This window comes from Dendrobates tinctorius, unplaced genomic scaffold, assembly GCF_039654945.1.
Source record: "Dendrobates tinctorius isolate UK_male_01 unplaced genomic scaffold, ASM3965494v1 ptg000231l, whole genome shotgun sequence".
In the NCBI taxonomy this organism is placed as follows: domain Eukaryota; kingdom Metazoa; phylum Chordata; class Amphibia; order Anura; family Dendrobatidae; genus Dendrobates; species Dendrobates tinctorius.
Window position 1 is genome coordinate 23,509,188 of NW_027361898.1, and position 20,610 is coordinate 23,529,797.

General features: G+C 41.1%; 2 protein-coding genes across 2 annotated transcripts; one reads left to right on the top strand and one right to left on the bottom strand.

The window, feature by feature from the left end:
- Positions 1-92: 92 nt before the first annotated feature.
- Positions 93-12,016, bottom strand: LOC141059775 (L-threonyl-[L-threonyl-carrier protein] 4-chlorinase-like). Its single transcript, XM_073555898.1, has 7 exons — positions 11,738-12,016; positions 7,598-8,045; positions 7,208-7,424; positions 7,034-7,125; positions 6,776-6,915; positions 6,146-6,250; positions 93-540 (listed from the first exon to the last, which is right to left on the bottom strand). The coding sequence occupies exons 2-7, from the start codon at positions 7,725-7,727 to the stop codon at positions 433-435; spliced, it is 792 nt and encodes a 263-aa protein (XP_073411999.1). The 5' UTR covers positions 7,728-8,045; positions 11,738-12,016; the 3' UTR covers positions 93-432.
- Positions 12,017-13,417: 1,401 nt separating this feature from the next.
- On the top strand, positions 13,418-20,021 carry LOC141059957 (uncharacterized). Its single transcript, XM_073556196.1, has 9 exons — positions 13,418-13,860; positions 14,082-14,195; positions 15,493-17,181; positions 17,298-17,397; positions 18,126-18,274; positions 18,478-18,590; positions 18,810-18,899; positions 18,983-19,105; positions 19,703-20,021. The coding sequence occupies exons 1-9, from the start codon at positions 13,797-13,799 to the stop codon at positions 19,904-19,906; spliced, it is 2,646 nt and encodes an 881-aa protein (XP_073412297.1). The 5' UTR covers positions 13,418-13,796; the 3' UTR covers positions 19,907-20,021.
- The last annotated feature ends 589 nt before the right edge of the window (positions 20,022-20,610 follow it).

Sequence of the window (20,610 nt, forward strand, 5' to 3'; positions counted from 1 at the left end):
CACCGGCCAATGTGTTGCAATGAGTCTCAGGATCTATTTCTGTTCCCATTTGCATGAATTGTTCTAGAAAGTAAATAGCACAATTGTCTCCATTTACATCACACACAGTTTATTTTACAGCAGATTATAAACAGACAATAAAGTTTAATAACTTAACATTTCACATCACAATGTGTTACATTCACATATTACAGCTCAGTCTGGAAATATTACAGATTAGAGCAATGTTTATCTTCATAAGTGCGAATAAGAGCATAAAGTAACGAGGACGTCACTGACTGTACAGAATATACATGAAGGACATAAGACACTGATGGAATGACTGATACAATGTATTGTATGTATCATTCCGCAGCTTGCTGAGAATTACGACCCTATGAATAAATTGTCATGGACCTCACAGACATAATGCAGCGCAGCATTACTGAGCACTTAAAATGTTTTAGCGAAGAAATTCGGAGCGTTGTCTTGAAAGTGATTACATTCATCGGCCCCGGCCACCAGTACAGTAGCAGGAAAAGTCCTGGGACGTTCTGGGTCCTGGAAAAGAAGAAAAATTGGTGTAAGTAACTGATCATTTGTCTTCAGCAGGATCACAGGCTGCCACCCATCAGCTGCAATATTATCAGGATCACAGGCTGCCACCCATCAGCTGCAATATTATCAGGATCACAGGCTGCCACCATCAGCAGCAATATTATCAGGATCACAGGCTGCCACCCATCAGCTGCAATACTATCAGGATCACAGGCTGCCACCCATCAGCTGCAATATTATCAGGATCACAGGCTGCCACCCATCAGCAGCAATATTATCAGGATCACAGGCTGCCACCCATCAGCTGCAATATTATCAGGATTACAGGCTGCCACCCATCAGCTGCAATATTATCAGGATCACAGGCTGCCACCATCAGCAGCAATATTATCAGGATCACAGGCTGCCACCCATCAGCAGCAATATTATCAGGATCACAGGCTGCCACCCATCAGCTGCAATATTATGAGGATTACAGGCTGCCACCCATCAGCTGCAATATTATCATGATCACAGGCTGCCAGCATCAGCAGCAATATTATCAGGATCACAGGCTGCCACCATCAGCTGCAATATTATCAGGATCACAGGCTGCCAGCATCAGCAGCAATATTATCAGGATCACAGGCTGCCACCCATTAGCTGCAATATTATCAGGATCACAGGCTGCCACCATCAGCTGCAATATTATCAGGATCATAGGCTGCCACCCATCAGCAGCAATATTAATCAGGATCACAGGCTGCCACCATCAGCTGCAATATTATCAGGATCAGAGGCTGCCACCCATCAGCTGCAATATTATCAGGATCACAGGCTGCCACCCATCAGCTGCAATATTATCAGGATTACAGGCTGCCACCCATCAGCTGCAATATTATCAGGATCATAGGCTGCCACCCATCAGCAGCAATATTATCAGTATCACAGGCTGCCACCCATCAGCTGCAATATTATCAGGATCACAGCCTGCTATCCATCAGCTGCAATATTATCAGGATCACAGGCTACCACCCATCAGCTGCAATATTATCAGATTCACAGGCTGCCACCCATCAGCTGCAATATTATCAGGATCACAGGCTACCACACATCAGCAGTAATATTATCAGGATCACAGGCTGCCACCCATCAGCTGCAATATTATCAGGATTACAGGCTGCCACCCATCAGCTGCAATATTATAAGTATCATAGGCTGCCACCCATCAGCAGCAATATTATCAGTATCACAGGCTGCCCCCCATCAGCTGCAATATTATCAGGATCACAGGCTGCCCCCCATCAGCTGCAATATTATCAGGATCACAGGCTGCCCCCCATCAGCTGCAATATTATCAGGATCACAGGCTGCCACCCATCAGCTGCAATATTATCAGGATTACAGGCTGCCACCCATCAGCTGCAATATTATCAGGAACACAGGCTTCCACCCATCAGCTGCAATATTATGAGGATCACAGGCTGCCACCCATCAGCAGCAATATTATCAGGATCACAGGCTGCCACCCATCAGCTGCAATATTATCAGGATCACAGGCTGCCACCATCAGCAGCAATATTATCAGGATCACAGGCTGCCACCCATCAGCTGCAATATTATCAGGATTTACAGGCTGCCACCCATCAGCTGCAATATTATCAGGATCACAGGCTGCCACCATCAGCAGCAATATTATCAGGATCACAGGCTGCCACCATCAGCTGCAATATTATCAGGATCACAGGCTGCCACCCATCAGCTGCAATATTATCAGGATTACAGGCTGCCACCCATCAGCTGCAATATTATCAGGATCACAGGCTGCCACCATCAGCAGCAATATTATCAGGATCACAGGCTGCCACCCATCAGCAGCAATATTATCAGGATCACAGGCTGCCACCCATCAGCTGCAATATTATGAGGATTACAGGCTGCCACCCATCAGCTGCAATATTATCAGGATCACAGGCTGCCACCATCAGCAGCAATATTATCAGGATCACAGGCTGCCCCCCATCAGCTGCAATATTATCAGTATCACAGGCTGCCAGCATCAGCAGCAATATTATCAGGATCACAGGCTGCCACCATCAGCTGCAATATTATCAGGATCACAGGCTGCCAGCATCAGCAGCAATATTATCAGGATCACAGGCTGCCACCCATTAGCTGCAATATTATCAGGATCACAGGCTGCCACCATCAGCTGCAATATTATCAGGATCATAGGCTGCCACCCATCAGCAGCAATATTAATCAGGATCACAGGCTGCCACCATCAGCTGCAATATTATCAGGATCAGAGGCTGCCACCCATCAGCTGCAATATTATCAGGATCACAGGCTGCCACCCATCAGCTGCAATATTATCAGGATTACAGGCTGCCACCCATCAGCTGCAATATTATCAGGATCATAGGCTGCCACCCATCAGCAGCAATATTATCAGTATCACAGGCTGCCACCCATCAGCTGCAATATTATCAGGATCACAGCCTGCTATCCATCAGCTGCAATATTATCAGGATCACAGGCTACCACCCATCAGCTGCAATATTATCAGATTCACAGGCTGCCACCCATCAGCTGCAATATTATCAGGATCACAGGCTACCACACATCAGCAGTAATATTATCAGGATCACAGGCTGCCACCCATCAGCTGCAATATTATCAGGATTACAGGCTGCCACCCATCAGCTGCAATATTATAAGTATCATAGGCTGCCACCCATCAGCAGCAATATTATCAGTATCACAGGCTGCCCCCCATCAGCTGCAATATTATCAGGATCACAGGCTGCCCCCCATCAGCTGCAATATTATCAGGATCACAGGCTGCCCCCCATCAGCTGCAATATTATCAGGATCACAGGCTGCCACCCATCAGCTGCAATATTATCAGGATTACAGGCTGCCACCCATCAGCTGCAATATTATCAGGAACACAGGCTTCCACCCATCAGCTGCAATATTATGAGGATCACAGGCTGCCACCCATCAGCAGCAATATTATCAGGATCACAGGCTGCCACCCATCAGCTGCAATATTATCAGGATCACAGGCTGCCACCATCAGCAGCAATATTATCAGGATCACAGGCTGCCACCCATCAGCTGCAATATTATCAGGATTTACAGGCTGCCACCCATCAGCTGCAATATTATCAGGATCACAGGCTGCCACCATCAGCAGCAATATTATCAGGATCACAGGCTGCCACCATCAGCTGCAATATTATCAGGATCACAGGCTGCCCCCCATCAGCTGCAATATTATCAGTATCACAGGCTGCCAGCATCAGCAGCAATATTATCAGGATCACAGGTTGCCACCATCAGCTGCAATATTATCAGGATCACAGGCTGCCACCATCAGCTGCAATATTATCAGGATCACAGGCTGCCCCCCATCAGCTGCAATATTATCAGGATCACAGGCTGCCAGCATCAGCAGCAATATTATCAGGATCACAGGCTGCCACCCATTAGCTGCAATATTATCAGGATCACAGGCTGCCACCATCAGCTGCAATATTATCAGGATCATAGGCTGCCACCCATCAGCAGCAATATTATCAGGATCACAGGCTGCCACCATCAGCTGCAATATTATCAGGATCAGAGGCTGCCACCCATCAGCTGCAATATTATCAGGATCACAGGCTGCCACCCATCAGCTGCAATATTATCAGGATTACAGGCTGCCACCCATCAGCTGTAATATTATTAGGATCATAGGCTGCCACCCATCAGCAGCAATATTATCAGTATCACAGGCTGCCACCCATCAGCTGCAATATTATCAGGATCACAGCCTGCTATCCATCAGCTGCAATATTATCAGGATCACAGGCTACCACCCATCAGCTGCAATATTATCAGATTCACAGGCTGCCACCCATCAGCTGCAATATTATCAGGATCACAGGCTACCACACATCAGCAGCAATATTATCAGGATCACAGGCTGCCACCCATCAGCTGCAATATTATCAGGATTACAGGCTGCCACCCATCAGCTGCAATATTATAAGTATCATAGGCTGCCACCCATCAGCAGCAATATTATCAGTATCACAGGCTGCCCCCCATCAGCTGCAATATTATTAGGATCACAGGCTGCCCCCCATCAGCTGCAATATTATCAGGATCACAGGCTGCCCCCCATCAGCTGCAATATTATCAGGATCACAGGCTGCCACCCATCAGCTGCAATATTATCAGGATTACAGGCTGCCACCCATCAGCTGCAATATTATCAGGAACACAGGCTTCCACCCATCAGCTGCAATATTATGAGGATCACAGGCTGCCACCCATCAGCAGCAATATTATCAGTATCACAGGCTGCCACCCATCAGCAGCAATATTACCAGGATCACAGGCTGCCACCCATCAGCAGCAATATTATCAGTATCACAGGCTGCCACCCATCAGCAGCAATATTATCATGATCACAGGCTGCCCCCAATCAGCTGCAATATTATCAGGATCACAAGCTGCCCCCCATCAGCTGCAATATTATCAGGATCACAGGCTGCCCCGTCAGCTGCAATATTATCAGGATCACAGGCTGCCACCCATCAGCTGCAATATTATCAGGATTACAGGCTACCACCCATCAGCTGCAATATTATCAAGATTACAGGCTGCCACCCATCAGCAGCAATATTATCAGGATCACAGGCTGCCACCCATCAGCAGCAATATTATCAGGATAAAAGGCTACCACCCATCAGCAGCAATATTATCAGGATCACAGGCTGCCACCCATCACCTGCAATATTATCAGGATCACAGGCTGCCCCCATCAGCTGCAATATTATCAGGATCATAGGCTGCCACCCATCAGCAGCAATATTATCAGGATCACTTGGCTGACATCCATCAGCAACAATATTATCAGGATCACAGGCTGCCACCCATCAGCTGCAATATTATCAGGATCACTTGGCTGCCACCCATCAGTAGCAATGCCACCCATCAGCAGCAATATTATCAGGATCACAGGCTGCCACCCATCAGCAGCAATATTACCAGGATCACAGGCTGCCACCCATCAGCAGCAATATTATCAGGATCACAGGCTGCCACTCATCAGCAGCAATATTATCAGGATCACAGGCTGCCACCAATCAGCTGCAATATTATAAGGCTCACAGGCTGCCACCCATCAGCTGCAATATTATCAAGATCACAGGCTGCCACCCATCAGCTGCAATATTATCAGGATCACTAGCTGCCACCCATCAGCAGCAATATTATCAAGATCACAGGCTGCCGCCAATCAGCTGCAATATTATCAGGATCACAGGCTGCCATCCATCAGCAACAATAGTATCAGGATCACAGGCTGCCACCCATCAGCAGCAATACTATCAGGATCACAGGCTGCCACCCATCAGCAGCAATATTATCAGGATCACAGGCTGACACCCATCAGCAACAATAGTATCAGGATCACAGGCTGCCACCCATCAGCAGCAATACTATCAGGATCACAGGCTGCCACCCATCAGCTGCAATATTATCAGGATCACAGGCTGCCACCCATCAGCAACAATAGTATCAGGATCACAGGCTGCAATCATAGTCAAATGTCTGGGTTTTGATTGCTTACCTTAACAGGATAAGCTGTCGTAGGAACATAGCGGATGACAAATCCACATCTTCTTCTGTCAGACATGTTGGGTTCACTGGCATGTACAGTCAGACCATCATGGACCTGTCAGTATGGATGATGGAGAGGTTGTTCAATACACAAGTCTTACACATTACACTTGGCCAATTACATGGAAACTCATCATCAACATGTTTCAATTTCTGCTGAATAGTCATAGCGCCTTATATTGGTCCATCCCTACACTGTTCTCTGAGATTGGGATTTATCCATTGAGATGACTGTACATGACTAATCCATATGGCAGGCAGCATCATGGACACGAAGTAGATCTCATCAACGTCCAGTGCTGGTATCCTCCAATACGGCACATTCTCATTCATGCTTATTAGACATTTAATGATATTTAACGAATAGATTTTCTTATTACATATATCCGAAAAGGACATTTCTATTGTTTCAGTACATAGGATGAAGCTGTAACAGAAGCAGTGGTGATACTTGTACAGATAGCTACAGAAAATTAATTTCACTATCAAATTTTAAGGGACATGTACGGCAATAATTCCATTCTGCATCATTTAATAAGCACATCCCTATAATGTATCTGTAGGATTATTTTGCACTTACAGACATTTGACCAGCTTTAAGCGGACACTCAACCAGATCTTCTACATTCACCAGGTGCCCTGGGATCTCCTGGTTTGCGGTCAGCATGTTCCCGGGGATCTCCGCGATCCTGTGCTCCAGAATACCTTGTTTATGGCTCTCTGGGGTGTTACACATGACAAACAATGCATGTAAGTTTTTATATAAATTCATATAAGGAAGATAAGTTTTACTGTTTCACATTTAGTAATTACAGAAAAAGCCAAAGTAAGATGATACCTGGAATGATTTGTAAGACTCCATTTTCTGCATCAACATCATCAAATGCCAGCCATACGGAAGCCACTGGTCCTCCTTCAAATCCCCAGTATCTGTAACGAGGTAAGGAAATACTGTTTAGGTGATATATTTATAAGAAGTAGCTAATTATTATCTACCAGCTTCCATACTCACTTGATATCCTGATGCCAAGCGACATAGGGGGGAGTGTTATCTTTGTGTGGAACCTCAGAGGAGGGATATTTACAGATAAATCTTGAGTCTAAAAGGATGATATTAGGGCCCAATACCGCGGTGATAGCTCTCAGTAGATTGGGATGGGCAGCGAGATTCATCACCCACTCATACTGCATGTGGATGTTGTGCAGATTGTACTGAGTGTACTCTTTACCTGAAAGATAAGATATACAGGAATAGGGTAATGAACGCTGTGATTAGCATATATGTACATACATTATTTCTTCAACTCAAATATATATTCTTTTTTGAAAAAATATTCTGATCATGTATAAATGTGCAAAAAGGCCGACAAATCCCTCAATGCATTGTAAACTGGAAACTTACCAAACTTCTCTTCCAGCTTCACATGTTCCTTCTGAGCAAGGTGCAATTCCTTCTCCCCTAATACATCAATTGCTGTCAGGAAACCATTGGCATCATAGAAGTCCTTCATCTGGTTAGTATCAGTCTTCATTGTGTATTTAGTGGGCTGCTTTCAGCTATAGCGAGAATGCTTACACCGTGAGCGGATAACTGTGAGCGTGTCACACTGACTTATATACCGCACCACATCTGACAGCTGCCCAACCCAGGACACTGTCTAAGAACTGGTTATTTTGCTTTTTATATTTTTGTTTCCTGCATGGCATAGTAAATATTATAGCCCTGAGTGATACATTCTGAAGTCTCATGAATACATCACATTCTGAAACTCACAGACCAGAATTTCCTTGTTCTATCCCTCCTGCATCATCACAGCATGATTGTGACTTCATTGTGGTGAGAGCCGGTCCTGGAAATTCCACCGCAAATCAGGAAGCAAGTATGAGATATGTTAGAAGATTTATCAAATGCAAACAACTAAATTACTTATTAGGAATATGTGGTTAATATGGAATATTGTGGTATTCCACTGTTAGATACATCTTGACAAAGACAAAAGACTACAAAATTAAGTTTTTCCAAATCAATTCACTTTTTATGGATTGTTAAATTTGGCAGCAAGGTTTGGGGTTATATACTGTAAAATGATGTTGCTAGAATTTGGAAGCTGTGTAACATAGTGGCAAATTGTGTGTGCATGGAATTGTATGTGTGTATATACAGTGGGTACGGAAAGTATTCAGACCCCTTTACATTTTTCACTTTTTGTTTCATTGCAGCCATTTGGTAAATTCAAAAAAGTTCATTTTTTTCTCATTAATGTACACTCTGCACCCCATCTTGACTGAAAATAAACAGAAATGTAGACATTTTTGCAATTTTATTAAAAAAGCAAAACTGAAATATCACACGGTCATAAGTATTCAGACCCTTTGCTCAGACACTCATATTTAAGTCACATGCTGTCCATTTCCTTGTGATCCTCCTTGAGATGGTTCTACTCCTTCATTGGAGTCCAGCTTTTTTCAATTAAACTGATAGGACTTGATTTGTAAAGACACACACCTATCTATATAAGACCTCACAGCTCACAGTGCATGTCAGACCAAATGAGAATTATGAGGACAAAGGAACTGGCCAAGGAGCTCAGAGACAGAATTGTGGCAAGGCACAGATCTTGCCAAGATTACAAAAGAATTTCTGCAGTACTCAAGGTTCCTATGAGCACAGTGGCCTCCATAATCCTTAAATGGAAGAAGTTTGGGACCACCAGAAGTCTTCCTAGACCTGGCTGTGCAGCCAAACTGAGCAATCGTGGCAGAAGAGCCTTGGTGAGAGAGGTAAAGAAGAACCCCAAGATCACTGTGGCTGAGCTCCACAGATGCAGTAGGGAGATGGGAGAAAGTTCCACAAAGTCAACTATCCCTGCAGCCCTCCACCAGTCAGGCCTTTATGGCTGAGTGGCCCAACGGAAGCCTTTCCTCTTTGCAAGACATATGAAAGCCCACATAGAGTTTGCTAAAAAACACATGAAGGACTTCCAGACTATGAGAAATAAGATTCTCTGGTCTGATAGAACATTTTGGTAATAATTCTAAGCGGTACTGTATGTGTGGAGAAAATCAGGCACTGCTCATCACCTGTCCAATACAATCCCAATAGTGAAATATGGTGGTGGCAGCATCATGCTATGGGGGTGTTTTTCAGCTGCAGAGACAGGATGACTGGTTGAAGGAAACATGAATGAGGCCAAGTACAGAGATATCCTGGATGAAAACCTCTTCCAGAGTGCTCTGGACCTCAGACTTGGCCAAAGGTTCACCTTCCAGCATGACAATGAGCCTAAGCACACCGCTAAAATAACAAAGGAGTGGCTTCAGAACAACTCTGTGACGATTTTTGACTGGCCCAGCCAGAGCCCTGACCTAAACCCAATTGAGCATTTCTGGAGAGACCTAAAAATGGCTGTCCACCAACGTTCAACCATCCAACCTGACAGAACTGGAGAGGATCTGCAAGGAAGAATGGCAGAGGATCCCCAAATCCAGGTGTGAAAAATGTTGCATCATTCCCAAGAAGACTCATGGCTGTACAAGTTCAAAAGGGTGCTTCTACTCAATACTGAGCAAAGGGTCTGAATACTTATGACCGTGTGATAGTTCAGTTTTCCTTTTTTAATAAATTTGCAAAAATTTCTACATTGCTGTTTTTTTCAGTCAAGATGGGGTGCATTAATGAGAAAAAATGAACTTTTTTGAATTTACCAAATGGCTGCAATGAAACAACAAAGAGTGAAACATTTAAAGGAGTCTGAATACTTTCTGTACCCACAGTACATATACAGTGGAGGAAATAATTATTTGATCCCTTGCTGATTTTGTAAGGTTGCTCACTGACAAACATATGAACAGTCTATAATTTTAAGAGTAGGTTAATTTTAAGACTGAGAGATAGAATATCAAAAGTAAAATCCAGAAAATCCCATTGTATAAATTATATACATTTATTTCCATTTTGCAGTGAGAAATAAGTATTTGATCCCTCTGGCAAACAAGATTTAATACTTGGTGGCCAAACCCTTGTTGGCAAGGACAGCAGCCAGCCGTTTTTTGTAGTTGATGATGAGGTTTGCGCACATTTCAGGCGGAATTTTGGTCCACTCCTCTTTGCAGATCATCTCTAAATCATTAAGATTTGGGGCTGTCACTTGGCAACTCAGAGCTTCAACTCCCTTCATAAGTTTTCTATGGGATTAAGGTCTGGAGACTGGCTAGGCCACTCCATGACCTTAATATGGTTCTTTTTGAGCCACTCCTTTGTTGCCTTGGCTGTATGTTTTGGGTTATTGTATTGCTGGAAGACCCAGCCACGGACCATTTTTAAAGGCCTTGTGGAGGGAAGGAGGTTGTCACTCAGGATTTTACAGTACAAGGCTCCATCCATTCTCCAATTGATGCTGTGAGGCAGTCCTGTGCCTTTAGCAGAGAAACGCCCCCAAAACATAATGTTTCCACCTCCATGCTTGACAGTGGGGACAGTGTTCTTTGGGTCATAGGTAGCATTTCTCTTCCTCCAAACACGGCGAGTTGAGTTAATGCCAAAGTGGCCAGTTTTGTCTCATCTGACCACAGCACCTTCTCCCAATCACTCACAGAATCTTCCAGGTGTTCACTGGCAAACTTCAGACAGGCCTGCACGTGTGCCTTCTTGAGCAGGGGGACCTTGCGGGCATTGCAGGATTTTAAACCTTTACGGCATAATGTGTTACCAATGGTATTCTTGGTGACTGTGGTCCCAGCTGCCTTGAGATCATTAACACATTCTCCTCGTGTAGTTTTAGGCCGATCTCTTACCTTCCTCATGATCAAGGATACCCCACGAGGTGAGATTTTGCATGGTGCCCCAGATCAATGTCGATTGACAGTCATTTTGTATCTCTTCCATTTTCTTACTATTGCACCAACAGTTGTCTCCTTCTCACCCAACGCCTTACTTATAGTTTTTTGGCCCAATTAAAGGTTTGTGCAGGTCTATGATCTTGTCCCTCACATCCTTATGAAGCTCTTTGGTCTTGCCCATGCTGTAGAGGTTAGAGTCTGACTGATTAATTGAGTCAGTTGAAAGGAGTTATTTATAAAGGTGACTATGTAAGGCTACTGTCTTTAATGCTGGTAATGAGTTGATTAGTAGCATCTAAATGGTCTGTAGGAGATCAAATACTTATTTCTCACTGCAAAATGCAAATAAATTTATATAATTTATACAATGTCATTTTCTGGATTTCAGTTTTGATATTCTGTCTCTCAATGTTAAAATTAACCTATCCTTAAAATTATAGACTGTTCATGGCTTTGTCAGTGGACAAACTTACAAAATCAGCAAGGGATCAAATAATTATTTCCCCCACTGTATATATACACAAAACTATGCAGGAAAAAATATATACCGTGAGGAAAATAAGTATCACATTACATCTATCTTTAGAACTGGGAATCATTACACAGGTAATTTTATTCAGCAAACTTTTTTTTAGTTAATTATTTCTTGTCTACAAGGAAAACACAATAAACTTTATCAGTAGATGAAGCCGTGTGATCTCACCTTATGTGCGGATATTAAGGAAACCACAGATTATCGCTCCAAAAATAGAAAACAGGAAACTTCTGACAAAATTCAGCCTTGTCCTCACCTGGGCATTGTGTCAGGTGAATGTGAAGGTGGAATTTCCGTGTAGCTGAGATGAATACCTAATAGCACCAGTACAATTTCTCCCCTCGCTATTATTACATGCTGCACTTCTCCTGTTTAGGAAACGTCTTATAGATATATTAGGTAAAAGAATATATTAATAATGGCAACATAGTAGATTGATGCCAATAAAAGACCAACATTATATTTTTTCCTTTTCTCTAAGGATACATATATGTTTATTCTGAAAATATATTTATTGTTGATTTTCCATCCACATTTGCTGGAAGCTTGTTCCAAGCATCTACTGCTCTCCCAGTAAAATAATATTATTTAACTTCCTTCTTTTCGCCCAATTCATTTCCGATTGTTTTCCCTTTTTTTTGGATTATTTACTTCCTAAATGCAAAGTTAAGAAGCTTTCTCAAATGTATTTATCAATAGTTTTCTTATATTTTGCTGCTGCGGAGTGTCATTTATCAAGTTCTGTTCTTGAAAAAATGATAAAAATCCATCAGAGCTTCTGCTTAGTTCTTATGTCTGTCTCTGCACCCCCCCCTCTACCTCTGCTGTTATAGGTGGTAGTAAGGAGGGGAAAGGCATTGTACACATATCTACATTACTGAGAGGGGAGAAAGCATGTGCAATCTCAGGGAGGGCAGAGAAAGCAGGTTATAGATAACGAGAACAGCACAGGTAGAACAAGTGTTGAGTATCAGCTATGCTGATACATGTGCTAATGAAGGCAGCAGCACCCTCAATAATGAAAGCTGACCATCCAGTCTTAATGACATGGAAAGACATTCCTATAAGATATAGTGTAGCAAGCACAGGATAGAAAACTGGGGTTAAAAAAAACGAGCATCATCACTTTCAGAGAAGTGAAGTTTTATTAAAATCTAAAATTACAAATTTCAAAGGAAATGACCCTCTTCTTCAGATTATTGGGGTGTTTTAGGCCTAATCTAATCTAGGTCCTCAGTTATAGGTGAAGGTGTCGGTCACTATTTTGAGGCTGTGCTGTCGCCATTTTGCTGGCACAGTGGCTCTTTTATGGGGCCACTCGTGATGCCAGTGCCACCACAAACAATAGGTCCGGGGGATTAGTATATTGTATATTGTCTTCTCGTTCTGTAATGTTTGTTAGGCCACATGCACACGTTCAGTATTTGGTGAGTTTTTTACCCCAGTATTTGTAAGTCAAAACCAGGAGTGGGTGATAAATACAGAAGTGGTGCAAATGTTTCTATTATACTTTTCCTCTGAACGTTCCACTCCTGGTTTTGGCTTACAAATACTGGGGTAAAAAAAATCACCAAATACTGGATGTGTGCACATGGCGTTAGGGTAGGGACATTTGTACAGCTATGTCCTTCCACAAAATGTCCTAAAAGTGCTACTCTTTTCCTCTACCTAAGGAGCAGCCATAACAGGTTTCCAGAGGATGTCAGAATTGTGATTATCGGGAGATATTTATGGGTTTCCTATAGTAATGCTTTAAAAAAAAACCTTGTCTTTTTCCTGAAATGTCTACGACCAGGAAACAAAACATAATATTCAATTACGCAATCAAATGATAGAAGTTATTCTCAGTATAGTGATAGGAGTCACACTAGGGAATTGCTGCTAGATCAGTCTAGGAATGCTAATTACACCTGTTCCTACAGTGAAACTAGCGACATGGAAATAAGGGTGTGTGGTGGAAATGGCCCAATGTTACCCTTAATTATTAGATAGTAGCGACATCACTTTTATGGCCGATGATTGTGCACAGTGTCGGAGCTGGAGAAACCTGTATCCTTTCCTCGTAGCCTCGGGAAAGGGATAGAAGAGCTGTCTGAGCTGAGGAGGAAATATAAGTGAGTGACGTGGACTGGTTGTGGGTGGGAAGGTGACATCACGCAGTATAAAGACTCTCAGAGGAGATCAGGAGCTTCAGTAATCTCAGTAAGGTCAGAAAACTCCAGCGGCAATGAATGAATCAAAGAGCAGAGAATCGCTGCATCTCAGCATTGGCGTGCTGGCTATTAGCGCAGGTAGGGGAGATTTATGTAACCTGTTCCCTTCCAGGATATACCCACATTAATAAAAAACTAATATAAGGTTTAATATGTATATGTATATCTGTAATTTGTATGTAACGCCTTCTCATGTACAGCACCATGGAATCAATGGCGCTATATAAATAAATATTAATAATAATAATAATAATATGTAGCATGAGCTTTAATGTTTTTTTTTTATTCTTCTGTTTTAGGGAGTTTACTTCTGTCAATACAATATTACAGTGTTGGTGCAGCTGCTTCTCTTATCCCCCCATCTGCTCTGGGCATCCTCCTCCTTATATTAGCTGCCATTTTGGGATATGCAGGTATGGATCTATTTTATCTATTGTAGGGTGGTCCGGCACTGATTACGTCCACATCGGAAGGTGAGCGGCGCTGATCTTGTTGCGTCTGTACACACCTATTGGGACGCAAGGTTGGAGCATGATACCTGCCGATTGCGCACGCGACCTGGAGGTGTATGTAGATGTGACATGATCGGTGCCGCTCACCTACTAATGCGGAAGTGAGTGATGCCTGACCGTCCCTTCAACTGTTTATATAAAGGTTAATAGTTATTGAGCATTATATTTCTTTCATGAGCATTGCATAGATGCATGTATATGACACATCATCATCATCATCATCATCGGTTCTTACATGTATATTATGTATACTTGCTTACAGAGGAATGCCTCATGTAGTCTGTAAATAGCTACTGTAAATGGGTGGAAGAGAAACTATTATGTAACTATTGACTGAAAGCATTAGAATTTCATTGGAATGAATGACACTTCGAGAAATCAATAAGAGCTTAAACCCTCATTGCTTGACAATATATGAAAACAAGTTCTATGAATATAAAAATAAAAAGTTCTACATTAGAAAAGGGATAAAGTGATTATAAATTAGAGTAATATGCTAATATCATTGTATAAACACTTTTTTAAAGGAATTTGTCGATAAGTACTATTTTACTATCCCATCTGATGTGTCACTTATTGGGCTGCTTGCTGTAGTTTTGATAAAATCATTGTTTTACTGGCTGCAGATCTAGCAGTTCTCTGAATGCTGAGCTCTGTATAACCCCGCCCACATCACTGATTGGGAGCATTCTGTGAACACTGTGCAGAGGCAGAAAGCTGCCAATCAGTGGTGAAGGAAGGGTTATACAGAGTCAAGAAAGGACTACATGGCAGTAGGTTTATTAGACCTCCAATGATAATGTCGTGATGATATAACTATCAAAACTACAGCAAACAGCCCAGTACGTGACACAGGAATCAGGGTCTTGATGATATCATGTTTTTCTCAGCTTAGGTGCCGAAATCCTGGTGAGTTATTCTCTTTAAACACCAAAGTTTTTAAATCAGGCATAAAATATACCCTTATAAATAATTTTCATTTCGCCCCCATGCTATAAAAGGAACATATTGGTCGCGTAGCCATTCATGTATTACACATAATCAGGCTGATGAAGCAAACAAGAGAGGGCAGAGTATTGGCAGAGTGGGAATGATGTGGAATTTAGGTAGAAAATATATTACCCTATATAATGAATTTGAAGAAAATATTGAATTAAAAATTATTTATTTTATATTATCGGTGTCATTTGCATAATAGGAATCCGAAAGATACGTGGAAACGTTTCACTGTGGGTCTCGCTTTACTGGACAGTGTCAGCTCTGTGGTGCGGATATGGAGTCAACCTGATCCTGAGAGGAACCGATGTCATCAGCATCTTAGACATGAGAAATGCAATCGTTCCTGGCTTAGTAGCATTTTTCCTGGGGCTGTTCATCATCGGTATAGTGGGGATCCTTCAAAAGGAAATTCTCCTTGCTCTGATGTGTGTCACACTTTCTCTTTCCAGCATTCATGAAATAGTTCTTTTCTATGATAGCAGAGTGGGCACCTCGGCAGTTGCATGTAATTATCTTATAGTTGTGCTCCTTGGGATATACTTCGCGGGTGGTCGGACTCTCCATAGCATCACTAAAGGGCGAGTTATTTTACCAGGAACAGACCTAAGTAACAAAAGTAACGAGCAAGGAGCATCTGCTGGTTCCAATGGTTCCGGTAAGGTAGCGTTCATAGCTGCTTGCTTCATCCTTAACATGGTGGCCTCTAGTGTGTTTGGCTGTCGACTTCTTGGAATAACCAGTAGTCTTTTCGTTGGTCAGGTAGCATGGCTGTGGACAGCTGCGGTCTACCAGACTGTTATCTGTATCTTCTCATACCGTAACTATCACATTCTAGAAGCTACACACTTTGCGTTTTTCTCCATTTTGAGATATGCTGAAGGCTATTCTCTACTGTATCAGTTCTTAAACACAAGTCAGTTAAATTACCCCCTTCCATTCTTGGTGGTTTTCTCCATACTATTTTTTGTCCTCACTTTGTTTGCAAGTATTCAAAGTCCTATACAAGCAATATATCTACTGTTTTATGTTGCTTACTGCATTGCATTAGCTTGTAACCCTCAAGGATTTTTTCATGGCGGACCTCAAGGAGTTAATATTGCAATATACATTGTTTCAGCCATTATAGTTCTAATCACTTTATACAATGCAAAATCATCCCCAACTATCCCAACAGGTGAGGGCATCATCAAGAAACTATTCGTCAGCAATAAGGTTTTCCAGCTCCGTCAAGATAAAGATATCAATGAACCCTACCTTGGATATTCCAAGTATGGCGATGCAGAAATACTTGCTCATGCATGCAATATTTTGGCTGCATTTGCCATGACTATGCCAGGGAACCCTAATGAACCTTTGGTTACAGTTGTCTTACCTTGGGTTGTGGTTGCCGGAGGATTTTATAACCTCATCTGTGGGTCAGTAGCTTTCTCCCGTGGCAAGACACTAGAGAGCAATGCCTTCATTCTGTATGGGGTAATGTGGGTGATATGGGGAATCTCCAGGTATAGTGGTATCTACAGCACAAGCAGGGGGTTCAATACTGCCGTAGGAATCATATGTTTCATTCTCTTCAATAGTTTCATTGTTTTCAGCACACTTTTCCTAACCAAAGCCTGGTTTGTGTATGCTCTCACCTTCCAACTTATCTTAATCAGCTTTCTTCTCGATGCCATCAATGTGCTTCCTCAAGGCTACGATATCGCCGTTACAATTATATTTGGCCTTGCTGGGTTCTACTTATTTCTTTCAACTCTTCACAATACCACTTTTGAGGCTCCCCTAATACCAGTTGGCAGCCCCATTATCAAAATTAGTGGTTTTACCAATGACAGATCGAAATGTCCTCACTTAATTTCTACAAGGACCAGCTCAGTCCAAAAAATTGCAGGTAAGATCTTAACTTTTTTTAAATTTTTTTTTGCATCCAACTATGTCAGTAGCAACTAATAATGGTTTCTTTAGAAGACTAACATAAACATAATTTTATTTTTTATACCTTTACAGAAATTATGAAAAATGGAGGGATATGTGGCGTACCTACCGACACGGTGTACGTACTGGTGGCCGCTTGCAATCACCCGGAAGCAGTGGAGAGGGCATACAAGTAGGTTCAGCTACAAGACAGTGATGATTTTCTGAAAATACAATTTTTATAGTTGAAGGAACACTGCAGGCAAATCATATTCACTGATTATTCCCCGTGGAAGGTGCATAACTCAGTGATTTAGAGCACCAAAGAGAAAACTCGTAAGAAATTAGGAGTAATTTATTGTGTTACTTTAATCTATTATTTTCCAGTGTAAACTAGCAATAGAACATCCAAAAATAAGAAGTTTTAGGCTTCAATCATTTTTTATGTTCAATCTATTTTATTGAGCATTTTACAAACAAAGAATATATTATATGCAAACATATAATATATAGAATCATAGAAAATATCTAGTATTCAAAAATGAGAATACAACCATCTATCAGTAAATCAAACTTATGATGGTAGACAATAACAGTAGCCATATGGCGAACGTCAACAAGGTATTCAAGAGAGGAAGTATCCTCTATATTATGCAGAGGACAGACATAGGGTAAAAAAAGCGGGAAAGAAAGACAAGGGAAGAGGGGGAAAAAGGAAAAAAAAAAAAAAAGGTTATGGATAAAGCAGTCCTTAAAATCATGTATATATTAATGTGCAAATTTCTATGTAACTGAAACATTCAGCGGAACAAATTATGGAAGCTTCAATCATTTTTTGACAGTAATATAAGATATTACTGTATAATGTAACCCATCATCAATCAACAATTCTCTAAGGAGATTTACTTTGCCCTTTTGCAGGACGAAACGTCAGGCTCAGGATCGCCCAATGTCTCTTTGGATATCAAGCCTACAGCAATTAAAACCTGCTAAACATTTGCTCAGTCCTTTGCTATGGGACTTTATGGAAGCAGCTTGGCCCTCATCTATCAGTCTTGTGATCCCAAGAGGTGAGTACGTATGTAGAGCTACAAGAAATAGTCATCTCTTCAAGATCCGTATGAAACAGATAGAAAGTACAATCAACAGTTGCATCATGCCCCTTAGTTTTGCTTTACACCATAATTTACCGCAATGTACCATAAAAAATTATATTGTTGTACCATGTTATGCAGAAATTGCCAAAGTGTGAATACATTTATTTCACTCATAGGGCCATGGTTGGATGTCTTAGGTGCTCGGGACTCTGCAAAATACATTGGGACACCTCAGAGCATTGCTATACGGATACCGGACTGTTCAGTGACTACTCACTTAATTGATATGGTAAGAGAAAAGTCAACTAAACTTATCTCAAAGTGTAAGCAAATATTACGTTTCTTCATACGGATTACGAAAAAAGTCAAATTCATACTTACAAACGTTATCATAAAAAATAATATCTGCCAAAATAATATTATTATTATAGCACCATTTTTTCCATGGCGCTTTACATATGAAAAGGGGCATACATAAAAACAATATTAAACTCTATTCGCTCTATAGGTCGGTCCCATTGCAGTCACGTCAGCCAATCCTTCCGGAGAAGCAGACACCACTCATCACAACCAAGTCTATGCAAAATTAGGAGATAAGGTGAATATGGAGGTTGAATATTTAGCTAATTGTAGCTTACAAGTTGGAAATCAATAGGTAAAAGCATCTGTAATTTCATTCAGGTTGATGGAGTACTGTGTGATGGGGCGTCCCCTGAAAATATTGCTTCTACTGTGGTAGATTGCACAAAAATAGAAACTGGTAACATCGCATTCTTTAGGGTTGGCATCGTTCCCAAGTCACAGGTAATGCAGTTATACTAATATATTATTATGAGATTTTACATACTTTTTTTTGCATTTTTGAGCAGTTATTCCAATGTCTAACTGATATGTTCATTTAGAGGAATGCAAAAGATATGCTAAACATTTTCCATTTGTATGCCATATGCTGTACATTTCCAGCAGCAACGCACAAAGTTCAATAAGAATAAAAAGATCATTTTCTACCCAGAAAAGGCGCCACTTTTGTCCAATCCTTAGAAAGATTCTTCTTACTAAACTCAGAAAATCTATTTAGGAAAGCTCATAAGTTTATAATAAAGAAACAATGTATTCCCCAAAGCCACAACCAAGCAGAATTTATATATTAATAGCAGACCAGTATCAGTTTGTTAATTAATTACAGATCTGGAATAACAGGATTTTCCAAACTATCTGGAGTAAGATTATATTATTAATAGCACTCTGGAAAGTCCGCTGTATTTATAGGGTGCTTGGGTTATGGTTGGAAAGCCATTCAAATATCAATGGCAATACTTCTGGGAAGAAAAATGAAAAACAAGTCAGTATATAGTAAAATCAGAAAACTAGTTTGCTGACACAAATTATTATATTTTTCAGGTTTTACAGATATTAGACCAAGTGCAGCAGAAGCACAAGAAGGGTCTTGTTAATGGGGGATTCTCTGGATCCACAGAAGAAATCTCACCGAATGGGTCTAACAACCAGGCAGATGTGCGGCACAACACCAACCCTGAAGATAACGAACATGTATCATATGATAACAATGGCTTTACAATAGATGATGAATCCCAGAGAATGTAACATTTTCGAATTTTGTAAATTTTGTAAAAATTGAAGGACACGTTCTTATTTTTGTATCTATTTATGTTGTTTGAATATTGTATAGTTAATAAATATTAAATATTTTTGTAAAAAATGTCTTCGTCTTTTCAATGATAGTTGAATTCCAATTATTTGAAAGGTAGCCAAACATATTTGTCATAGGATTAATAACACTAAATATGTTTATTTCCACCTTAAAAATCTGCACGTTGCACTTTGAAGTTGTCTTTAAGTACAATTTTTATATATGGTATTCTGATTAAAAAAAAAAGTGTAATTATAAAATTGTATGGGGATTCTACTTTTTAGTTTGAATATAACCCTTTTTTTTCCCAAGTCTTGAGCTATAATGACCTGTAATATAAAACATAAGGATGCCAACACAATTTGCCTCCCAAATCCTCCTGCGAAGCTTGAAAAAAGTGAAAAGCAATAAAGACAATTAATTAATGATTTACAGTCCACAGTTTAAGGTTTGTGGGGAAAAACAGCTTTTAGGAGATCAATGAAAAGACATGATTCATGACACTCTAAGGATTTCACTGCTATAAAGTGAAGGAAGTGGTAAATAACAGTGATTTGATACTACGATAGCTAAAAATTCTCAAAAGTGGTCTTTTTAAAAGTGAATCAAAATCAAGTTAAAATTTTCTGTCGCAAACAAAGTACATGAAGGTCAAAGG